Source organism: Mus musculus, chromosome 11, assembly GCF_000001635.26.
Source record: "Mus musculus strain C57BL/6J chromosome 11, GRCm38.p6 C57BL/6J".
NCBI classification, from domain to species: Eukaryota; Metazoa; Chordata; class Mammalia; order Rodentia; family Muridae; genus Mus; species Mus musculus.
In genome coordinates, this window is record NC_000077.6 from 11,387,016 (window position 1) to 11,411,157 (window position 24,142).

Here is a 24,142-nt window from a genome sequence, read left to right on the forward strand (position 1 = left end):
CTAAAATCTCCACCAACTCTGAGATAAAATCCAAAGACCAAACTAAAAACCCATGTCACAGAAGGAAGAGCAGAGAATAAAAAGAAGAAACAACAAAAAAAAAAAACAAAAAAAAAACAAACAAAAAAAAAAAAACAAATGTGTAGGAAATCTATCCAATGAAAGTACAAAGACAGTTTCCTTAACTGTTGGGGGTGTGGGGACTTGACAAGAAAACAACAGGTGTTTGAATTTAAATACACATTAGCCACAAACAAATCTAACCAAGATGCCAAAAAATTACATAAAAGAAGAAGCTGTAACAGAAAAATAGCAATTCACTTAAAACGTTAAACATAATATCAGACCTCTTAACATATAATATCAAAAATCCAAGAAAGTATGAAATGATTTATTTCAAGCTTGCTATAGCCAACAATTACCTTTGGAAGGTAGCGGAGAAATAATGACATTTCTGTGAAAATTAAAGCTATAAGTGATGACCAAGCCAGTACTGCAGAAGAAACAAAACATTAAATACAAAAAAAGCATGAAAGTAAGCCGGGCGTGGTGGCGCACGCCTTTAATCCCAGCACTCGGGAGGCAGAGGCAGGCGAATTTCTGAGTTCGAGGCCAGCCTGGTCTACAGAGTGAGTTCCAGGACAGCCAGGGCTATAAAGAGAAACCCTGTCTCGAAAAAAAAAAAAAAAAAAGCATGAAAGTTTTGACTGTAAGATCACAAGAAAGAATATATTCACAAGAGCACTGGATAAAATGACAAGAACTTGGAAAGAACCCAGCACATCAAACAGTAGACAGCAAACCCTCATACAAACTGGGCAGAGAAGGCTGGAGAGATGCTTCATGGTGAAGAGCACTTGATAACTCTTGCAGAGGACTTGGATTCAATTTGAAGTACGATAGCTCACAACCACAAGTAACTCCAGGTCTGGATTCTGAAACCCCTGAATTATACAAACACACATGGGACGCATACATACACAGAAGCAGATCACTTGTACATAAAAACAAACAAAGCAAACAAACAAAAAATAACATACTTTTAAAATATATGGAAAAAGAAAAAAATTAATACAACCAACCATAAAACAGCAAAATACAATAACACAGGTCAGCAAGAGTCTTCATTAGTCTTCCCTCTACAATTCAAAGATAGACATTAAATAACTCAAATTTTAAAAGGATTCTGTAGTTGAAACACACACACACATGCATGCATGCACACTTTGCTGGTCAAAGCTAAACACAAGGTTGTTTGAAAGCCTAGAAGTTAATAACCAGGCAAACTGAAGTAGAAAGTGAGTGTTTGATCTCTGATAAAGTAAGACATTCAGACAACATAAGAAAGGCTAAAGAAAGCCATTACATATTAATAGAGGGTAAAAATCCAACAAGAATATATATGGTTTGTGACTATGCATGTACTGAATGTTATTTACAAAGTAATCACTAGTGAATATAAAAGAACAATAGGTAGATTCAATAATGGTGACTATTTTCACAATATTTATCCTAGCGATCTATAAACATGGAAATCTATACATCTTCTGCTGCCTTCTTTCTGACTGAATTTAAAGTCGCTCCATGGGAGGAACACTCTGCCTGATACTCGGGAAAGTCTACGTGAAAGTAGCTCATAGATCAGGTGAATCTACTAAGATTATTTTTGCTAAATGCACATAGTATAAAGTTATGTAAATACTTTACTGTATATCCATTTTAGTACATAGTCCTCATGGTAAAGCTTCCTTGTACTGACTAGGGACAGCAATTAATACAGATTATGTAGAATCCAAAATAAATTCAAGAGCACCTAGCCCCTTCCCCCTCTGAAGGGACTTTCCAAACTATACTAACAGGCCAAGTGCAGAGCCAGATAAAGAAGCTGGCTGACTAAACAAGCTGAGAAAAAAAAAAAAAAAAAACATAAGGGCAGGCAGAGTGAAGGACTAACCCTATGCAAACCAACCAATGCCTGAAAGGGTTACTTGCTACACCAATTAGAATAAGCCAGCTAGCCTTGTTGCCTAAATCTGCCCCTTACAAGGTATAAAAAGTGTGTTCTTTGTTTGTTCAAGGTCTCTCCTCTTGCCTGCGTGCTGAGGGGGGTCCCCAATGTGTTGGATCAATTTAAAAAAAAAAAAAAACCTCTTGTGGTTTGCAGCAATGTCAGTCTCTGAGGTCTTTGTGAGTAAGGGTCTTTGTGAGTAAGGGTCTTTTGGTGGACTCCAACATTTGGGGCACTGGCCGGGAAGATCCTCCTCAGGAGGACCCAGACACCATGCAGCGGAGGCCTGCTTGAGCAAGGTAAAGTGGGATCCCTGTCTGTCTGTCTGTTTCTGCTTTTTTCTGTCTGCCTGCCTGTCTGTCTCTCTTTTGTGTCTTCCACTAGACTGCCTTCTGCTTCTGTTTTGCTTTCAGTTTGTCTGATAGTTGCCTGTGGAGAGCCGTGCCGCGAGCAATCACCATTATAAGATGGTGCTGGCTTCCACTGCGCCTAACTAGTAAACAAGCCTTATGTGCAAGTGCAAGAGTGAACTCACGCCTAGTCACTGCCCATCTCGCGGCATAGTAATGGGGTGATGGGTGAGCAACGAATCAGGAGCTGTCATGCCACATCAGGTGCTGAAACGTCACACTGCAGGCAAGGAGATCCCTCGTTCTCGAGGCAGAACCAGAACTGTGGGACATTACAGCTTTACAAGGTATGTCTGGCCTTGAACTTTCTCCAGTGTTAGAAGCCTTTTTGTTCCTTTTCACATGTCAACAAGTGTTAAGGCAGGGCAGAGAATTCTGGACGAAATTCAAAACAGTCTATCAGAGGTAAAGCAGGGAGAGAGAGCAGGAGCAAAGAGGAAACATGGTGCACCAATTAAGCATACAGGCCTTTCCATGGGTCTCGAACCCGAGGAAAAGATCATGTCAAGGAAGAATACCTGGGGAGAGTTTGGAAGGAAGGAGAAGGAAAAAGAAAAGAAAAAAGATCAATCAGTGGAGGTTTCTAGGAGAAGGAACTTATACCCGCCACTAGATGAGTTTAAGTGGCTAGCTCTTAGTAGCTCAGAATCAGATGAAGAAACGGACTTGGAGGAGGAAGCAGTTCATTATAAGGGAGAAAGGTACCAGCAAGATAAAAAGCGAGCTACTCAGTCCAGAAAAAGGCAAAAAGCGGCTGGCGAAAGCCAGCTTGCTGCTCGGCCTCCGGACTGTCGGCTTCAGGGTCCTAGTGCACCTCAGCCCTATGTGCAGAGGTACCATTCAGAGCCTTATGTGCAGAGGTACCATTCAGAGCCTTATGTGCAGAGGTATCATTCAGATTCATTCATTCCAAAAGAGGAACAGAGAAAAGTGCACAAAGTGTTCCCAGTGTTTGAAGGAGCTGAGGGGGGGCATGTTCACGCTCCGGTAGAGTATATACAGATTGAGGAGCTCGCAGAAGCAGTTCGCAATTATGGAGTCAGCGCTAATTTCACTATAGCACAAATGGAAAGGCTTGCGAATCACGCTATGACTCCTGGTGATTGGCAGACTGTAGTAAAAGCTGCAGTCCCCAGTATGGGAATGTATCTTGAGTGGAAAGCCTTGTGGCAGGACTCCTGCCAGATGCAGGCAAGGGCCAATGCCACCATGGAAGGGGACCAAAAAACGTGGACGTTTGAATTACTTACAGGTCAGGGACAGCATGCTACTAACCAAACAGATTATCATTGGGGAGAGTACGCTCAGATCTCAGATGCCACTGTTAAGGCATAGAAGGCACTCTCTAAGAAGGGAGAGGCAAGTGGGCATTTGATCAAGATTACTCAAGGTACACAGGAGTCATTCTCAGACTTCGTGGCCAGAATGACGGAGGCAGCAGGGAGGATATTTGGAGACCCAGAAGCAGCTATGCCTTTAATTGAACAATTGGTTTATGAACAAGCTAGGCAGGAATGCAGATCAGCAATTACACCTAGAAAGAGTAAGGGGTTACAGGACTGGTTAAAGGTTTGCCGTGAGCTTGGAGGGCCGCTTACTAATGCTGGATTGGCAGCAGCCATTCTGCAGGGGAGGAGGCGCTCAGATTCAACTGAGCTCAAACTTTGCTTTAATTGTGGCAAACCAGGACATTTAAAAAAGGACTGCAGAGCCCCTATAAAAAGGACAGCACCAGGATTGTGTACTAAATGTGGAAAAGGATATCATTGGGCTAAGGACTGTCGTTCAATTAGATATATGAGGCAGGCTCTTGCAGCCTACAAGGTCTTATTGTCCACCCTGGAGTTGTAGATCAGGATTATAAAGGGGAACTTCAGGTTCTCTGTTCTTGTCCTCAAGGTGTCTTCTATATCACAAGGGGACAGAATAGCTCAACTAATAATTTTGCCAAGCCTACATGGCTGTTTTCCTTCCTCTGGTATTCCCCGAGCTGCCAGAGGGATTGGTTCTACTAGAAATGATTCTGCTTACTTAATAATGCCTTTAGATTCCAGGCCATCCTTGGAGTTAGTTATAGAAAGGAAACAATTTAAGGGAATTTTAGATACAGGAGCAGACAAAAGTATTATTTCTTCTCACTGGTGGCCAAAAACCTGGCCCGTAACTCAGTCATCACACTCTTTACAAGGGCTAGGCTATCAGTCCTGCTCCACTATTACCTCCCGTTCTTTGAGCTGGCAAATGGATGTCACGCATATTTCCTCCTTTGGGAAAAATCAATATTTACATGTTTGCTAATCTGTCTAGGCAGATTTCTTTGTATCTTGCAGGAAATTGGTCTGAAAGATTCGATGAGACCCTTGAGGCCCTGAGAGCGGCTGTTCTCAGGATCAACTCTACACGAGTGGACCTGTCATTGACAGAGGGTCTCTCCTCCTGGATTTCATCTGCTTTTTCTTATTTTAAGGAATGGGTGGGGGTGGTTTTGTTTGCTGCTGCCATCTGCTGTGGACTTGTGTTTATGCTCTGGTTGGTTTGTAAGCTCAGAACCCAACAAAACCGTGACAAGGTCGTTATCGCTCAAGCACTTGCAGCCATTGAACAAGGGGCCTCCCCTGAAATTTGGCTGTCCATGCTTAAGACCTAAATGGCATCTGAGTTCTCTGCTATTGCGTCCCACGGATTTGTGGATACATTGCACTGGGATGTAAGAGACTCAATGCTCATTGATCAGCACTTACACCTCGCTGAGGTTTACTAATTCGTTTTTTGGCTGGCCTCTTTTATGGAGTTCGCCCTAGGTCATTTAGCAGTTACTGTCACACAGTGCTGCAGTATCCAGAGATGGGCAACTTTCCTCATGCACAGACCAATCTAAGACACGGGACCCAGTGGTGATAGGGTTACCCTATGACAGGAAAGGCTGTGACATTGGAGGAATGACCTAAGACAGGAGCCACAGCAGATGGACATGACTGCAGAGGCCTAGACCAGCCTCAAATTTTAATAAAATAAAAAGGGGGAGATGTGGAGAGCCGTGCCGTGAGCAATTGCGTGCGTGCCATGAGCAATCGCCATTATAAGATGGCGCTGGCTTCCACTGCGCCTAACTAGTAAACAAGTCTTATGCGCAAGTGCAAGGGTGAACTCACGCCTAGTCACTGCCCATCTCGCGGTGTAGTAATGGGGTGATGGGCGAGCAATTAATCAGGAGCTGTCATGCCACATCAGGTGCTGAAACGTCACGCTGCGGGCTATATAAGCAGCGCCATTTTCCCGGTTCAGGGTCTTCCCTCCTGATAAGTAAGCAATAAAAGCTTTGCCGCAGAAGATTCCGGTTGTCCTGAGTGTGTTCTTGCCGGCGGGGACAAAAGCTCGGGCAATAGTTGCCAGAGCGGCAGGCAGACATGCCAGAACACCACAGCAATGGGAGATGCAGAGGACGCTCTGGTCTCCTGCTGGGAGGAAGACCCTGAGAGAGACCCCCTGAGAGGATCTAACTCTATCTGGGCAGGGGAGGTAATCATCCTGGGCTGTCCGATTCTGTTTTTACTCTGTGATGGTTGCCTGGAGGACGGTGTCTGTTGTGTGTCTTGTGCCTTGGTTTGTCTCTGTGTTTGGACTTGGACTGATGACTGTTTTGAGAATTGTGGGACAGACACTACCCATCCCTCTGGGCCCACCTTTTTCTCCCATCCACGGGTCCCCTACTAGTTGGTACTTATGCCCTCCAGGAAACGCCTAAGAATCCTGTCAGACCCCAATGCTGACCTACTCCTTTCAGATCCACAGCTGCCACCCTATCCCCCTTTTGCTCCCCAACCCCAGGGAGCAGCCAGTCACCTCCATCCTTGGATTGCCAAGGTGGCAGACCATCGGCCCCGCCCATGGACCCGGAGGCTAGGGAGGAACCAGCTCAAGGAACCCGGAGCAGACAAGTGGTGGTCCCTGAGACATCAGTGGCACAGAGCCCCAGGTGGCAGGTGCTGTACATCCTCCACCACCCCAAGAGCCTCCTTAGGTGCCCCGCCCCCCTTCCAATCCCCCCTGATGCTATGGGCGGTGCTGCTAGCCAGGCGGGCCACTGCTGCCACCCCCCACACCACCGCTGACAGGAGAACCACGAGACCCTGCTGTGCCCTACTGAGAGGAAAAGGCAGAAAATTCTCTTAGAGGCTAGGAAGAATGTCCCGGGTGCCGATGAGAGGCCCTCTCAGCTACCTATCAACATGGACACTGGGTTCATGGAAGGTAGGGAGCACCTGAAAGTCTATCTCCAGGTGCTAATGGCTAGTCTCTGTGGGGCTGGGAAATGCTCCATCAATCTGACCAAGGTAAAAGGAAGTTACAGAAGTTAGAAGGATTGCAGGACAAGTTGGTAAGAGTTGTGCAGATTGGTAAGAAAGTACAGAGGAGGAGAAACGGAAGGAAGGAAGGAAGGAAGGAAGGAAGGAAGGGAGGGAGGGAGGGAGGGAGGGAGGGAGGGAGGGAGGAAGAAAAGCACTGCTCAGAGATGTACAATGTGACAGAAGGATAAACCAGAGCAGAGACAAACTATGGGGGAGGATGAGTGATGGGGTTAGGAGGGATGTGATAATTGGATAACATCCAAAGGAAGCAAAGACAAGAAGGAGGAACAAAGGGATGGAGAGTGAGAGAGAGAACTTTGTATGAGATCTCCATTACAGTCAGGAAAACAGGAGCAAGGAGAGGTAAATAACAAAGACTAGAGCCTGGAAAGGTGGCACATGCTGATAATGCTAGCACTTGGGAATGATAAGCAGAAGGAACAGGAAGGCAGGGAATTAAAAAGGGATAAGAGGCAAGAGAGAAACTTGCATAAAATACTGGCCACAGTAGTTAGGGAAACTAGAGAGCTTAGTAAGACAATACTGGGCAATCACAGAGAGCCTTTGGCTAAAGATCAATGTGCTTACCTTAAAGAAAAAGACACTGGGAGAGAGACTGCCCCAAGAAAAAGAAGAAGGCACCCCTCAGGACCAAACCCATCCACCTGTTCGTGGCTGAGAGTAAAAGGATAGCAAAGGGGGTGCTAACTCAGAATCTGGGTCCTTGGAAGAGGCTGGTGGCCTACCTGTCAAAGAAGCTAGATACGGTGGTGGCTCTTGCAATATTGGTCAAGCTGACAATGGGACAGGATCTAGTAGTATCAGCCCCTCATGCCCTGGAGAACATGATCCACCAGGCCCCAGATTGATAGTTGGCCAAGCCCTCATGACCCACTACCAGACTCTGTTGCTCAACTCAGAGTCACTTTTGCACACACACACACACACACACACACACACACACACACAACTCCCCACTCCCTACAAGTCAGAACTCAGCTACCATTCTCCCAGACTCAGACTTAGAGCCCTCTGCCCATGACTGTCAGTTCTTGCCAAGGCACATGGGTGGCATAAAGATCTGACAGACCAGCCACTAGAGGGTGCAGACGTTACCTGGTTCACAGATGGGAGCAGCTATCTAGAAGCAGGGAGGAGACATGTTGGAGCAGCTGTGGTAGACGGACACCAAGTTATCTGGATACAAGCCCTGCCAGAGGACACATCGGCCCAAAAGGCGGAACTGATCGCCCTCACTGAGGCCTTGGAGTTAGGAAAAGGAAAAAGACTCAACATCTACATGGATAGCGGGTACACTTTTGCCACAGCTCATGTCCATGGGGCCATATATCAATAGAGGAGTCTACTGACAACTGGAGGAAAAGAAATTAAGAACAAAGAGGAAATACTGGCTCTACTCAGGGCCGTCCACGACCCTGCCAAGGTAAGCATCATCCACTGACCTAGTCACCGGAAGAAAGATACAGTAATAACAAGGGGCAACAACATGGCAGACTGAGAGGCATGAGCGGTTGCAGCCATGGCCCTGCTGGTGCTCCTGGCAACAAAGACCGAAAAACCTGTCCCCAAGTTTATATACACAGCAGGGGACTTAGCTCTCATTACCAAAGATTCCACTCACCAGTTCAACAAAAATAAGGGACTGTGGTACACCTACAGGGGAAAGAAAATCCTGCCACAAAGACAAGCAAAGGCTATAATCAGAGATGCACCAGTGGACTCATTTAGGGGTAAGCAAACTCATTCAGACATTCTCCAAGATAAAGTACCATGTACCAGGGTTAAAACACCTTGTGGAGCAGATGATGCACATGTGTGTACCCTGCCAAAAAGTCAATGTCTGCTGCACCACGGTGGATCCAGGGAAGAGGTACAGGGAAGACAGACCTGGCATCTACTGGGAGGTAAACTTTACTGAGGTAACACCTGAAAAATATGGGAATAAATACCTTCTGGCTTTTGTGGAAACATTCTTGAGATGGGTAGAAGCTTTTCCCTGTAAAAACAAGACTACTTAGATGGCTGTCAAGAAATTATTGAAGAAAATTTTCCAAGGTTCAGAGTGCCAAAAGCAATAGAGTCAGATAATGGCCCTGCCTTTGTTGCCCAGGTAAGTCAGGAGGTGGCCAAGTATTTATAGGTTGAATGGAAATTACGTTGTGTGTACAGACCTCAGAGCTCAGGACAGGTAGAAAGGAATAAATAGAACCCTAAAAGAGACCTTGACAAAATTAACCATGGAGACTGGTGCAGACTGGGGGGTGCTCCTCCCCCTTGCCCTATTTAGAGCCAGAAATACTCCCTCTCAGTTAGTCTTACTCCTTTTGAGATCCTTTATGGGGCTCCCACAGCCTTCACTGTCTTAAATGATGTGACTGAGCCCACATGTTGTTGTAATAGTGATCTGTATGCTAGGTTAAAAGGCTTGCAGGTGGTGCAGAATGAAGTGTGGTCACAACTGACTGCAGCAAATGAGGCTGGTACCCTAAAGACATCACACCAATTCCCCAGAACTCTGAAGCCTCGCTGGAAGGGTCCCTACTTAGTCCTGTTTACTATCCCCTTCTTACCCTGTTTCTGCTCTCAACATTTGGCCCATGCATCCTTAATCGCATAAGTACAGCACAAGTTTTGATGCTCAGACAACAATATCAGTAGCTGCAACAAAGTGAGACATCATTTCAGGATTAAAATGCACCAGAGGAAAAGGGGGGAATGTAGAATCCAAAATAAATTCAAGAGCACCTAGCCCCTTCCCCCTCTGAAGGGACTTTCCAAACTATACTAACAGGCCAAGTGCAGAGCCAGATAAAGAAGCTGGCTGACTAAACAAGCTGAGAAAAAAAAAAAACATAAGGGCAGGCAGAGTGAAGGACTAACCCTATGCAAACCAACCAATGCCTGAAAGGGTTACTTGCTACACCAATTAGAATAAGCCAGCTAGCCTTGTTGCCTAAATCTGCCCCTTACAAGGTATAAAAAGTGTATTCTTTGTTTGTTTGGGGTCTCTCCTTTTGCCTGCGTGCTGAGGGGGGTCCCCAATGTGTTGGATCAATAAAACAAACAAACAAACAAACCTCTTGTGGTTTTCAGCAATGTCGATCTCTGTGGTCTTTGTGAGTAAGGGTCTTTTGACGGATTCCAACAATTCACAACTGGTCAAAGTATAGAGAGTACCTCTGTGGTGTACTCATCCATAAATGGAATATTTACACCAACACTCTCCCCCAAGATTCAAGGAACCAGAGACAAGATTTTTTAAAGGTTTTTAATATTTTTCCTTTGTTCTGTGTATTGTGTTTTGATTATTATGTGACAAGAGGATTTTCTTTTCTGTTCAACCTATTTGATGTTCTGTAGGCTTCTTGTACATTTATGGCCATCTCTTTTTTAGGTTAGGGAACTTTCTTCTGATTTTGTTGAAGATGTTTTCTGGCCCCTTGAGGTAGGAATCTACCCTCTTCTATTCCTATTATTCTTAGGTTTGATCTTTTCATTCTGCCCTGAATTTCCTGGATGTTTTGGATTAAGAGCTTTTTACACTTTATATTTTCTTTGGCCAATGTGTCAATATCTTCTATAGTGTCTTCTATGCCTGAGATTCTCTTCTACCTCTTGTATTGTGTTGTTGATGCTTGCATCTGTAGCTCCTGACCTCATTCCTATGTTGTCCATCTCCATGGTTGCCTCCATTTGTGTTTTCTTTATCATTTATATTTCCATTTTTCGGTCTTGGATAATTTTGTTCAATTCCTTCACATGCTTCTTTGTATTTTCCTGTATTTCTTTTTTTAATTAGATATTTTCCTTATTTACAATTTGAATTTTATCCCCTTACCTCATTTCCCCTCTGAAAACCGCCCTATCACATCTCCCCATCCCTCTGTTCACTAACTCACCCACTCCTGCTTCCCTGTCCTGGCATTCCCTACAATGGGGCATCGAGTCTTCACAAGACCAAGACCCTCTCCTGTCATCGATGTCCCTAAGACCATCCTCTGCTACATGTATGTCAGGAGCCTTGAGTACTCCTTGGTTGATGGTTTAGTCCCTGGGAGCTCTAGGGGTACTCATTGGTTCATATTGTTGTTCCTCCTATAGGGCTGCAAACCCCTTCAGTTCCTTGGGTCCTTTCTCCAGCTTCCCCATTGGGAACCCTGTGTTCAGTCCAATGGATGGCTGTAAGCATCTACCTCTGTAGAGCCTCTCAGTTGGAGCAGAAACTGAAGGAAAGGTCACTGTCCCACCTGGGGATCCATTCCATATACAGTTACCAAACCCAGACACTATTATAGATGCCAACAAGTGCTTGCAGCAGGAGCCTGATATAGCTATCTCCTGTATTTCTTTAAGGTATTTATTTGTTTCCTCATTAAGAGCTTCTACCTGTTTGCCTGTCCTATGTTTTCCTGTATTTCTTTGAGGAAGTTATTTATATCCTCCTTAAAGGCCTCTATCATCTTCATGAGATGAGATTTTAGGTTTCAGGTATGTTCGGCTGGTTTTGGATGTCAACTTGACACAGGCTGGAGTTATCACAGAGAAAGGAGCTTTAGTTGGGGAGATGCCTCCACGAGATCCAGCTGTGGGGCATTTTCTCAATTAGTGATCAAGGGGGAAGGGCCCCTTGTAGGTGGGACCATCCCTGCACTGGTAGTCTTGAGTTCTATAAGAAAGCAGGCTGAGCAAGCCAGTAAGGAACATCCCTCCATGGCCTCTGCATCAACTCCTGTTTTCTGATCTGCTTGAGTTACAGTCCTGATCTCCTTTGGTGATGAACAGCAATGTGGAAGTGTAAGTCGAATAAACCCTTTCCTCCCCAACTTGCTTCTTGGTCTTGATGTTTGTCAGGAATAGAAATCCTGACTAAGACAAATCGGTACCAGCATAGTGGGGTATTCCTGTAACAACCTGACCATGTTTGGGGGAGAACTGTGGAAGGACTTTTGAACTTTGGGCTAGAAGATCCATTCAGTGTTAAGAGCTCTGTCATATTTTGTGTAGGAGTTTGGAAGATAATGTTGAGAACAGTGCATAAGATGGAGGCCTGGCTTGTGAAATTTCAGAGGGAAAATTAAAGACTCTTTTCAAGGCCATTGCTATTTTGGAGTTTGATTACTCTGTGGTTCTGGTTAGCTGGGGCTGAAGAATCAGCTGTGATTAACAAGATACCAGAACTACTAAAGCAAAACCTTTGCATTACTGGGACTATTGATGCTGGTTAGCTGGAGCTAAGAAATTGGTGGTGATTAAGAAGAGACCAAAAACTCAGGTGACAGCAGATGTTGGCGAGGATGTGGAGAAAGGGGAACACTCCTCCATTGTTGGTGGGATTGCAAGCTTGTACAACCACTCTGGAAATCAGTCTGGCGGTTCCTCAGAAAATTGGACATAGTACTACCGGAGGATCACGAAATACCTCTCCTGGGCATATATCCAGAAGATGTCCCAACCGGTAAGAAGAAAACATGCTCCACTATGTTCATAGCAGCCTTGTTTATAATAGCCAGAAGCTGGAAAGAACCCAGATGCCCCTCAACAGAGGAATGGATACAGAAAATGTGGTACATTTACACAATGGAATACTACTCAGCTATTAAAAAATGAATTTATGAAATTCCTAGGCAAATGGATGGACCTGGAGGGTATCATCCTGAGTGAAGTAACCCAATCACAAAGGAACTCGCACAATATGTACTCACTGATAAGTGGATAATAGCCCAGAAACTTAGGATATCCAAGATATAAGATACAACTTGCCAAACGCATGAAATTCAAGAAGAACGAAGACCAAAGTGTGGACACTTCACCCTTTCTTAGAAATGGGAACAAAACATCCATAGAAGGAGTTACAGAGACAAAATTTGGAGCTGTGACGAAAGGATGGACCATCTAGTGACTGCCATATGCAGGGATCCATCCCATAATCAGCTTCCAAATGCTGACACCATTGCATACACTAGCAAGATTTCACTGAAAGGACCCAGTTATAGCTCTCTCTTGTGAGACTATGCCGGGGCCTAGCAAACACAGAAGTGGATGATCACAGTCAGCTATTGGATGGGTCACACGGCCCCTAATGGAGGAGCTAGAGAAATTACCCAAGGAGCTATAGGGAACTGCAACCCTATAGGTGGAACAACAATATGAACTAAGCAGTACCCGGGAGCTCTTGTCTTTAGCTGCATATGTATCAAAAGATGGCCTAGTCGGCCATCACTGCAAAGAGAGGCCCATTGGACTTGCAAACTTTATATGCCCCAGTACAGGGGAACGCCAGGGCCAAAAAGGGGGAGTGGGTGGGTAGGGGATTGGGGGGGTGGGTATGGGGGACCTTTGGGATAGCATTGAAAATGTAAATGAGGAAAATACCTAATTTAAAAAAAAAAAAAGAAGAAGAGACCAACCCGTGCGTTGTGGAGCACGCCTTTAATCCCAGCACTCGGGAGGCAGAGGCAGGGGGATTTCTGAGTTCAACACCAGCCTGGTCTACAAAGTGAGTTCCAGGACAGCCAGGGCTATCCAGAGAAACCCTATCTCAAAAAACAAAAAACAAACAAACAAAAAACAAACAAACAAAAAAACAAAACAAAACAAAAAACAAACAAAAAAGTAAAAGAAAAGATTTCCAGGCTGGCTATAGATTATAGAGTGAGATGCTGGTCAATAAATTAAAAAAGAAGAAGAAGAAAAGAAGGAGAAGGAGAAGGAGAAGAAGGAGAAGGAGGAGAAGGAGGAGAAGGAGGAGAAGGAGGAGGAGGAGAAGGAGGAGGAGGAGGAGGAGGAGGAGACCAGCATCATTGAAGTGACATCTTCTGGGAAGTGTTTTCTGAGAGCACAAAGAGGCTGTAAGATAACCAAAGTTGTACCTCGTATAGCAGCAGGACTTGGTAATGTGTAAGAGTCATCCAGGTGGTACTGGTTCTGAAGGCATGAAGGGGTCATGCAGAGCAGCTGAGGCTCGGCACTGTGAGAGGCCATGGAAGGCCATTGGTAAAGGTGCAGCCTCAGTTGCAATTGATGGCCCAGGACTGAAGGGGTCATGCAGTGTTTTAGAGATGCCTGTACCATGAGATGACCCCCAAGAACAGCAGCAGCAGTGGAGTACAGGCATCTGGAGCCTAGAGGATTGAGTTGTGTGCTACAAAGGGCAGACCTGGAGAAGTCACCCAAGCCCTTGGAGGAATCCAGAAGATCGTGAGTGGATCCCAGACATTGGACAGTTGGAGTTTGATTTTGCTTTTCATTGTGACTGTGCCCTGATGCTTTTCCCTCTTGAAGGAAGTATTTTAGTGGAACCCACAGTTATGAGATTTTTAATTGTAAAGACTTTGGATTTTAAGAGAGATTGAAATTTTAAGAATTTGTAAAGACTGTGGAACTTTTAAAGTTATTTAAGATCTTGGGGATGAATAAGAACTAAGGGTTGAGGCTTACTAGTGATGTGTTTGTGTGTCAAGTTGACAAGGGGTCAATTGTACTGGCTGGTTTTGGGTGTCAACTTGACACAGGCTGGAGTTATCACAGAGAAAGGAGCTTAAATTGGGGAGATGCCTCCACGAGATCCAGCTGCTTGAGTTCCAGTCCTGACCTCCTTTGGTGATGAACAGCAATGTGGAAGTGTAAGCCGAATAAACCCTTTCCTCCCTAACTTGCTTCTTGGTCTTGATGTTTGTGCAGGAATAGAAACCCTGACTAAGACAAAGGGTATCTAGTGATTGCTATGGTGGAAAAACTGGGTTCTGATGGTGTAGAATTGCATTGGGTTCTGTCTCCTATAATCTTGTACTAGCCTCTTGCCATCTGCTTATCTCTGATGTTAACTGGCCTGGGTATCTCTGAATGGAGCAGGTCTCCTTGGAGGCAGGTAGAACTCTGACCTGGGTTAGAGCCAGTCTCTTGGGAGGCAGGCAGTGCTGATTCTGGTTAGGGTGGGCCTCCTGTGTCTCTAGTTATTGAGGACCTCCTGGGAAGCAGGCAGTCTGTGTCCTGGTTACTATAGACATCCTGGGAGGTAGATATAGAGTATGGGAGGGCATCAACTGCTGATCTGGCCCAGGTGGAGGAGCAGACTGGAAGATGAAGGTCAGCAGGGAAGGTAGGTTCTGTGTCAGATGGACTCTGTGGGTGTCCCAGCTGGCATGGGTATTTGCAAGAGCAGGGAGGACTGTGGAAAAACAATGTCTTCTGTACATGACAGGGGCACTTCACTCATGACTCAAAGCAGCTAAGGCTTAGTACACAAGATCAAGCCAGTCAATATTCCAGCTTGGGTGAAGGAGGAGGGCATGAACCCCAGCCCTATTTGAGAAGCTATTGAATAATGATGGCTGCTAGCAGAAAGAGAGTTCGTTTTCTTTAGGGGTGTAACCTTCCGTGTTCCAGTGGGCATGTGACAACACTCGCTAAACTCAGTGGGTTGAAAATAAAGGAAAAGAGGACAAATTAGGCAGTGGTACATGGAAGCAATCTGGGAAGAGTTAGATTAGGGATTGGGAGTCAATATGGTCAAAATACATTGTAACCATACATAGAGTCTCAAAGAATAAGTAAAACTATTGAAAAAAAATACATAGGTCTGGAGAGATGGCTCAGTGGTTAAAAGCGCTGACTGCTCTTCCAGAGGTCATGAGTTGAATTCCCAGCAACCACATGGTGGCTCACTACCATCTTTAATGAGATCTTATGCCCTCTTCTGGTGTGTCTGAAGACAGCTACAGTGTATTCATAAATAAAATAAATTAATAAAAAAGTATTTTAAAATACATAAATAACTAAACATGAAGAAATACATTAGGAATCCCAGAACTCAGGAGAGTTGTGCAAGACAAGTTACAATGAATTCAAAGCCCTCTTAGGCTACAATGTGAGATCTTGTCTTAAACCACCAAAAACTGAACATCATCAACAAAACTACAGTAGATCCTATCAGAACCAGTTTTTCCATCCTATCTAACTCAAGTTAGATAGCTATATTAAAAAGAACAAACGACCATAGCATTAATAAGGCTGGCAACTGTTTAGGTCTTATCTTGTATAACGCTCTGTGAGATTTTGTAAAACAACACTGAATAATGAGTCCTACAGTTAGAGTAGCAGTGGGGAAGTCATAGGAAACATAACTGTGGTTATAAAAAGGCACCACCTCGAGCCAGTTAGGAGCTGCTACTAAAGTGGCAAATATATGACACAAAGAAAGGAATGTATATAAATATGAAAAGGTAAATAAATCATGAGAGTATACCAATATTAAAATCCCTACTGATGACATTGTACTATATGTCTATACCTTACTGTTCTTATAAAATAAACTTTAAGCCAAAATTGGTAATTTAACACTAAAATACTCAAAGAATTCATGCTGAATTGTACTAGCAGTTTTAAAATGTGACCACAAATAACAAATAACATAACACACATTACGTAGAACAGAGTATATGAAAGTCATAAAATCCTTAATAAGACTAACAACTATAATACAGGTATGTGTTTCCTAAATAAGAAAATCAGAAAATGTACTAGTCAAAATTTAATAGCCACTCATAGCATAGTCTGGTAAATGAAGAGGAGAAGAAAACCTCACTCTACTAAAGTTAACACCTAAAGCTGCCATCACGCTTTTCTTCAGAAGAAAAAATGCTGCTTTTAGTCTAGGGGCAAAACCTCTCTAGTCTCATCATAGCTACTCATTGTTGTACTGACTCTAGCAATTCAAATTCAGTAAGATAAATGAGTAAAGACTTAAGAGAAAGATGTAACCTTGTATCTGTGCATGGCATGATGACAAAAATATTAAATATCCATGAGATAACTGTAAAAACACATGAGTCTAGCACAGCTGCATTACTTAAGGCTACATGCAAACATATGTGGAAGCTGATTTGACTAAATAAACTGTAGCCATGATTTCTTCTTAATATAAATTAATTAATCATGTGAAATAAGTCCAAATAAATGAAATCATTCTTTATATAACCAATTACACAGTGCCATATTTAAAGTGTTTGTCAAGAATCAATTATACCACTTTCTTATTTTGTGGTGGGTGAAGTTTTATGTTGTTGAAATCCCTGTGGCTCTATGTATTAGCTAACATAATAACTAACACAAAAAGTACGATGAGTCCTTAAACAATTATCATTTTTATTCAATTCTCTTCCACCAGCACAGAACATACCTTAGATAATCTTTTGGAAGCTTCACAACTATGGTCTGTACATGGCTTGGATCCTTTTTCTGTGTCTATAGATGCAACTGAGAAAATATATTATATTTTATATTTATTCTTACATACTCTATCAAAATATTTAAATTCTGAAAAATGAAACACTATTTGTCAACAATGACTATCTCATTATTAAGTCTGGAGTTTTCTCTAATGCTAAATATCTCAGCAAAATTCTAAGCCAAGTATTTGTTGTGTATAAATCAGGAAAATCCCATTTCTACAATAATCTTAGAAATTAAGTCTCCCAGTAACTGATGCTGAGATATTTATACTTTGTAGTATTTAACAACAGAATTACTTCAAATTTTACAAAGTATATTTTAATTCTGTATACAAATTCATTCTTTATTTACCAACCTCTCTTCTTACATATTTGATTTCACTACGCTAAGTTAATGCTTATTATGCAAATACAAACTAAAAAGAGAAAGATAAACTATAAAAATAACACTGGAAATTTAATGAGATTTGAACTAAAGCTGTGGCCACAGCCACTTTTAACCAATATAATAAGTATTTTTATGCATGCCAGCACATATATATTTATTCCCATATAGGAACAACTATGTGCAAATATATTTGTATTTATTTAGAATAAATGAGCATCAGAAAAACTCAATGGGCATAGCAATATTGGACTGATCAATATCTGTGCAAGGTCATGGGGGAAACTCCTGCTGTCCTAAGACATCAAGCTCAAAGCTGAGGTAAGAAACAGGCACTTCAAGGATTTCCAGAACCTGATACTTACAGAGTATAATGTTAATCTTATAACAAAATACCTTTGTTAAATCCAAGAACTAATAAAAATATATGAAAAACTGTTATTAATCCCCATATCTATTAACTAATTCAAAGACATACTGTTTTATATTTTAAGACTTCTACCTTACACTCTAAAAAAAAAAAAAAAAAAAAAAAAAAAAAAAAAAAAAAAAAAAACAAGAGCAAAAAACAAAGCAAACAAACAAAAAAACATACTTAAGTTTTGTCATTATTTAAGCTAAAAGAATACAAAAAAAAAAATAACAACTGTAAGTACTTCAGTTTTCTATTTAAAATTACTTGTAAATTAGCCAAAAGTAATATTGATAATTTTCCCATTAATATTACTTACATCCTTTTAGCCATTCCACTATTTTCCTATTTAGAACTATTTAGCCATTCAAACTATTTTCAAATAAACCCTAGGTCATTTGAATGCATAATGTTAATCAACTAATTTTCTCACAATCTTACAAACAATTTTGCATGGAGCTGTTACTAGCTAATATAGAAAATCTCTGAGAACAATTTTTAATATGCTCAAAGAGCTGAAGGAAATAATGGACAAAGAACTAAAGAAAAAAAGAAAACGTTGTCATGAAAAGAATATTAATAACATAAATTATAAAATGTCATCTAATAACTAAGGCATGGAATTATAGCTGAAAGGAATTCACTGAAAAAGTTTCACTTCTTTGAGCATTTTGGAGAAACAATTTGGAAACTTAAAGATATGTCAGTGAAATCTGATCAAAAGAAAAGAAGAGAACAAGACTACAGACACGGCTCAGCAGTTAAGAGCTCTTCCTTCCAGGGGTCCTGAGTTCAAATCCCAGCAATCACACGGTGGCTCAAACCATCTGTAATGAGATCTGACGTCCTCTTTTGGTGTGTCTGAAGACAGCTACAGTGTACTCATATAAATAAAATAAATAAGTCTTTAAAGGAAGAAGAGGAGAAGGAGGAGGAAAAGGAGAAGGAGGAGAATGAAGGTGAAAAGGCACAGAGAGTCATAGGACAACATATAGATCAATACAGCTAAGAGTAATTTATTTGAGCAAAAAATGGCCAATTGCATCAAATCTTACATGTCATAAATTTCACAAGAAATTTCACTTCTATGTAAAACAGCCTATAAACAAACATCAGAAAAAGATAGAGAAATAATCCAGAAATGAGAAAAAAATAATTTGTCACATATAAGGGCTATACAATACTAAGAACTAAGATATAATTTATCATTTTATTTTTAAGGCCAGAGTGCAAGTTTCCCATAGAGACCTATATTAAGGTCTCTATGCGTAAGGATAAACACAGAATACAAGGAAGAGATGGGGAAAGTACACTGCAGCTTACATGAACACAAAAGAAGCAGGAGAAACAATGTTTTTCTCATATGTAATAGAAATCAGAATGAAAAAAAAAAAGATTTTCCTGGTTTCAAGAAAGAATAAAGTTATTATATAATGACAGTAGGATTGATTCTTCACAAAGATTTAAGAATCCTTGTTACCTATGTCTTGAACAACATGAGTAGATGTATTTGATGGTTGGTTAGTGAAGACCCAAGTTCAGATTCTCAGCACTCATGGAACAAAGGTGAGGACTTTAGTGATGACATGAATCTGCAATGCCAGGGCTAATCTGCAGAGGCAGGACCTGGCTGGTCAGAAAAGTAAACACAGCAAAGTACAAGTGCAGCAAGAGATCCCATTTCCAAAGAACAACTTGCAAAGTGACAGAGGATGATATCCAAGGTCAACCTCTGTCCCCCAAATGTGCACATCACTCACACACACACACCCCTAGTTAAAGAAAAATTGAAAGAACTGTAAGAAAATTAGCAAGATCTAGTATTGTTTCTTAATATTCTTCTCTATTGGTAACTAAAAACAAAGAAATCATAATATGAAATAGAATATGGCTAACTCATAGAGCATCTTTCATTAACTGAACTGATAGAGATATTTTTATATAGCAATGCAGAATACAGATTCTTCTCAAACTCACATCAAATATTCACAATAAACTCACCTCATTTGAGCCTTAAAAATCACCTTGAATTATATGCCCCAATACAGGGAAATGCCATGGCCAGGAAGCAGAAGTGGGTGGGTTGGGGAGCAGGGCGGGGGAGGGTATAAGGGGTTTTCGGGATAGCATTTGAATTGTAAATGAAGAAAATATCTAATAAAAATTGTTTAAATAATAAAAATAACCTTGAAATATTAAAGACTAGAAATCATACAGTTTATGCATCCAAGCTAAAAATGGATTAAGGTAGAATCAGTGCCAGAAAAACAGACTGAAAATCCTCAAGTACTTGGACAATAAGAAATACATTAATGCAAAATATATGAAGTATCAAGAAAAAGCAAATACTTTTAATCAAAATAAAATAAACTTAACAAACTTTGTGACATGAAGTGAAGAGCAGAGAGAAGTGTCTAGTAAAGATGTTTATACCATTGACAACAAATATTAGAAAACACATGGATGGGGCATGAGGAAAAAGAAATGAGCCAGGCGTGGTGGTGCACACCTTTAATCCCAACACTCGGGAGGCAGAAGTAGGCAGATTTCTGAGTTCGAGGCCAGCCTGGTCTACATAGTGAGTTCCAGGACAGCCAGGGAACTGTGTAGAAGTAGAACAAGAATACAACCTCCATGAAGAGTCCTCTGGCCTTCATGTGCACACTGGGACACATAAGCCCACATGCAAATAGATCAACACACAAGAATAACAATGAGGACATTTTTAAACAAAAGAAAGACACAGATTGATTTTAACAGAAGCTCATATAAAGAAAACTTGAGGCATATAAAGTTTGCAAGAGCAAGGGGCCTCTCTTCCCAGTGATGGCCAACTAGGCCATCACCTGCTACATATGCAGCTAGAGAATCAGCTGTGGGGAGTACTGGTTAGTTCATATTGTTGTTCCATCTATAGGGTTGCAGACCCCTTCAGCTCCTTGGGTACTTTTTCTAGCTCCCCCATTGGGGGCCCTGTGTTCCATCCAATAGATGACTGTGAGCATCCACTTCTGTATTTGCCAGGCACTGGCATAGCCTCACAAGGAGCAGCTATATCAGGGTCCTTTCAGCAAAATCTTGCTGGCATATGCAACAGTGTCTGCGTTTGGTAGCTGATTATGGGATGTGGGTAGGGGAGCAGGGCACTGAGAGGGTATAGGGACTTTTGGGATAGCATTTGAAATGTAAATGAAGAAAATATCTAATAAAATTTTTTTAAAAAAAGAAAACTTGAAAATGTCAGCAAATTGAATTTTTAAAGGGGGAAGAAACAATATACTAAATATACTAAATTAAAGAAGATATCATTAAAATTGTAAACAGTGGTAGCTGGAAAGATGGCTCAGAAAACATCAGCTCAGTTGTGTATATTGGCACTAGGTTCACACAAGTCAAGTTCTTCCACTAACAGCATCAATCAGCAGGACTTTATTTGGAAGGCTATTAGCATTAAGTTAAAGCAAAGAGGAAGAAATACATTTATACTGGTAACATTCATATTCTAAGCATGTGGTTGTGTTCTCAAATTGTCTTTCTTTAAAATACTTTGTATATTTACCTGAAAATGTGAAGAACAATTCATTTTGCAAACCAGCTCTTTGCATTTTAACACGATGGCATTCAGACTTAATCAAGGATATTTCACAGGAAAGGTCAAGAACCAGCTTACTTAAAATCTGAAGAAGTTTCTTCTCAAAAGAAATGTTATAGATACTGTTGCAGGGAGCTGCATGGTATCGAGCTGTGAACTGATAATAAAACCGAGGTTCACGATAAGCTAGAGAAATTAAGAAGAAAAAGACAAAAACATGATTATTCATGCAATTCAAATGCATGGTAACTATTTTAAATATATAAGTATTTGAAATAAATTTATATTTTCCAATAAGTAGCTATATTCTCCTTCCTTAACAAACTCCTATCTCACAGTATACTAGAGGTTTGAAATATTATCACAGAGACTCTAAAGTAGTGACTGAATTAAACTTTTCTATCATTTAAGATTTACATTATTGATATTGTGTCAGGAACAAAGAAATCGAGTTACAAAAATCTTGTCTATGGCCAACACTAGCAAAGCTAAGATTCAACCCTAGTGAGGCTGACCTCTACACTACTGTTCTAATGCTGGCATATCTTTGAAGTTTTATACAGAAGAATTATATAGAGAGAAGAAATCACACTGTTATGCTTTAAAACATTAAATTTTAGAAGAAATCCCAGATATAAGTAGCAAAATATCTTAAATATATTTTTAATAAATATATAGTTTTACTTAATTTCAGTACAGTATCTGAAACTTAAGACATATTTTTAATGCAGATCTCTAAATCTTACAAGAAAGGTACAATAAATCCAAAAATGAAAATAAATTCATAATAATAAAAACTTTAAAAGTCATCTTGTAAGACAAGAGTTCTTTAGCCAACCAAGGACTTTCTTGCTGCCTTCTTTGGGCTCACATTTTGAGCCCCTAACTCACACTGAAGTCCCTTACCACTGTCCATTTTATTACCTATATTTTAAAGTTTATACACTGACTACTAACAAACTTAGTACTTAGAGATAGGGCAGCTTTTAACTGCCAAGGAACCAACTAGTCTCATCTATGAATATTAATGAAAGGCAATGACTATCCATACCCGAACTTCAAGAAAATAAAATCACTCTTTAATTTTTTAGAAGGAACTAAAAGAAAACTGTTATAGGAGGCATTAAAATAAATTAAAATTATAAATATAATGACTAAAATATAATCCATAAAAAATTACGGGCTATAAAGCAAATGGCTGAAAAATAAGGACTGTAATAGACAGGTACAATGGTACATATCTAGATTTCCAGCATTCAGGAGGCTGAAGCAGCAGGATTGCACAGGGGAGTTGGAAGTTAGAAACATTTAGAAATGACAGATAAACATATAAACATTGAAGAAAACAATTAAAAGAATAATAGTGAACATCTATCTTTAAATATAATTAACAAAAGAAAAAACAATGAATTGCTAAGTACAACAGTTTACAAAAATAATACTACAGGAAAAAAGGAGAGAAAAGAGAAGATTTGAAAAAAAGAAATGCATTACTGAAATACTGAAAACAACTCACTTAAGTAGATACCTATAAAAAGCAATAAACCCATTTTAAAAAGTCAAGATTAAAGAAAATAACAGTTAGGTTCCATCCTGTTTTCTGCCTTTGACTAGGAAATTGAATCTGTTAATATTTAAAGTTATTGTTGAAAGTGTCTGTCAACTGCTATCATTTTGTTGTTCTTTTGCTGTTTGTGTACTTATTTCTAATTTATATTTTGGTAATTATCTCTTCATTTGCTTCCTTTCTGTAGCCTTTTGGCTACACCTGTTGCTTCTTTCAGAAGAAGGGTAAAGATAGTACAGATGGAGGGAGGAATGAGAGATAAACAGCACTAGGAACTTAGGATAAGCCACAGAAAAACATACCATTTTATAAATTATACATACATATATATATACATGCATACATACATACATACTGTGTGTGCATGTGTGACTTGTGTGTGTGTGCACACATGTACATATGATATGACTAACTACAAAGCGCTCATGACTTCTAGAGAGTGAGGAGATATGAGAATAGCTGGAGGGAAAAGGAAGACTAGAAACTGTAATATAGTACTTACTTATGAAACTGTCAAAAATTAAATTTTAAATTTTTATGTAAAACTGGTTTGCAGTGTTTTAGTTTTTAAATTAAAAAAAGCTACTAAGTGTTTAACTTAAATTTCTTTTACTGTCTAAACAATTAAAGCATCCAATCTCATAGTACCATCACATGCACTTACTTAAGAGTATATACGGTAGAGAGGTGCATTTGAAACTGACAGGGGGGCTTTCCTCATCCATCCCCTTCTTCCATCCTTTCTACTCCTTCCCTAGATTCTCATGTCATGTGTTTCCTATTCCCTTTCCTTCCACTATCCCTTATGATCTCCATTTTCTCCTCTTATGGTCCTCTTTCTAGTTTCAAGAACTATAACCACCCTGTACCTATGTATATATACATATACAAAAATTAAATATAGGCTATGAAATATGAGAAAGTGCTATTTGCCTTTCTGAGTCTAGATTACCTCATTTAACTTAATTTCTGGGTATATCTAATTTTCTGTATATTCCATAATTGCATTTTTATAACTAATATAATCTCATTGTATATTTCCTTTATACATTCATATGTTGATGGACATCCAGACATTTTTACTTTCTAGCTATTATGAATAATATAGCTATAAATACTGATCTGCAAGTATCTCTTTGTGTGGTCCTTTGACTAGATATTCACAAATA

The 24,142-nt window shown here is 40.6% G+C and overlaps 1 protein-coding gene across 7 annotated transcripts in view; it reads right to left on the reverse strand.

Annotated features, from left to right (window-relative positions):
• Positions 1–24,142, reverse strand: part of Zpbp (zona pellucida binding protein) — a 184,600-nt gene that overhangs the window by 107,392 nt on the left and 53,066 nt on the right. For 4 of the 7 annotated variants that reach the window (XM_030246152.1, XM_006514755.4, NM_001185153.1 and 1 more), the window contains 2 exons: positions 21,374–21,592; positions 16,966–17,042 (listed from right to left, as the gene is read on the reverse strand). In XM_030246152.1, coding sequence (XP_030102012.1) covers positions 16,966–17,042; positions 21,374–21,592 — 296 coding nt within the window. Of the gene's footprint in view, positions 1–16,963; positions 17,043–19,294; positions 19,445–21,373; positions 21,593–24,142 lie in introns of those variants that run through there. The other 3 variants (XR_380974.4, XR_003949479.1, XM_011243736.3) reach the window with 2 other exon arrangements.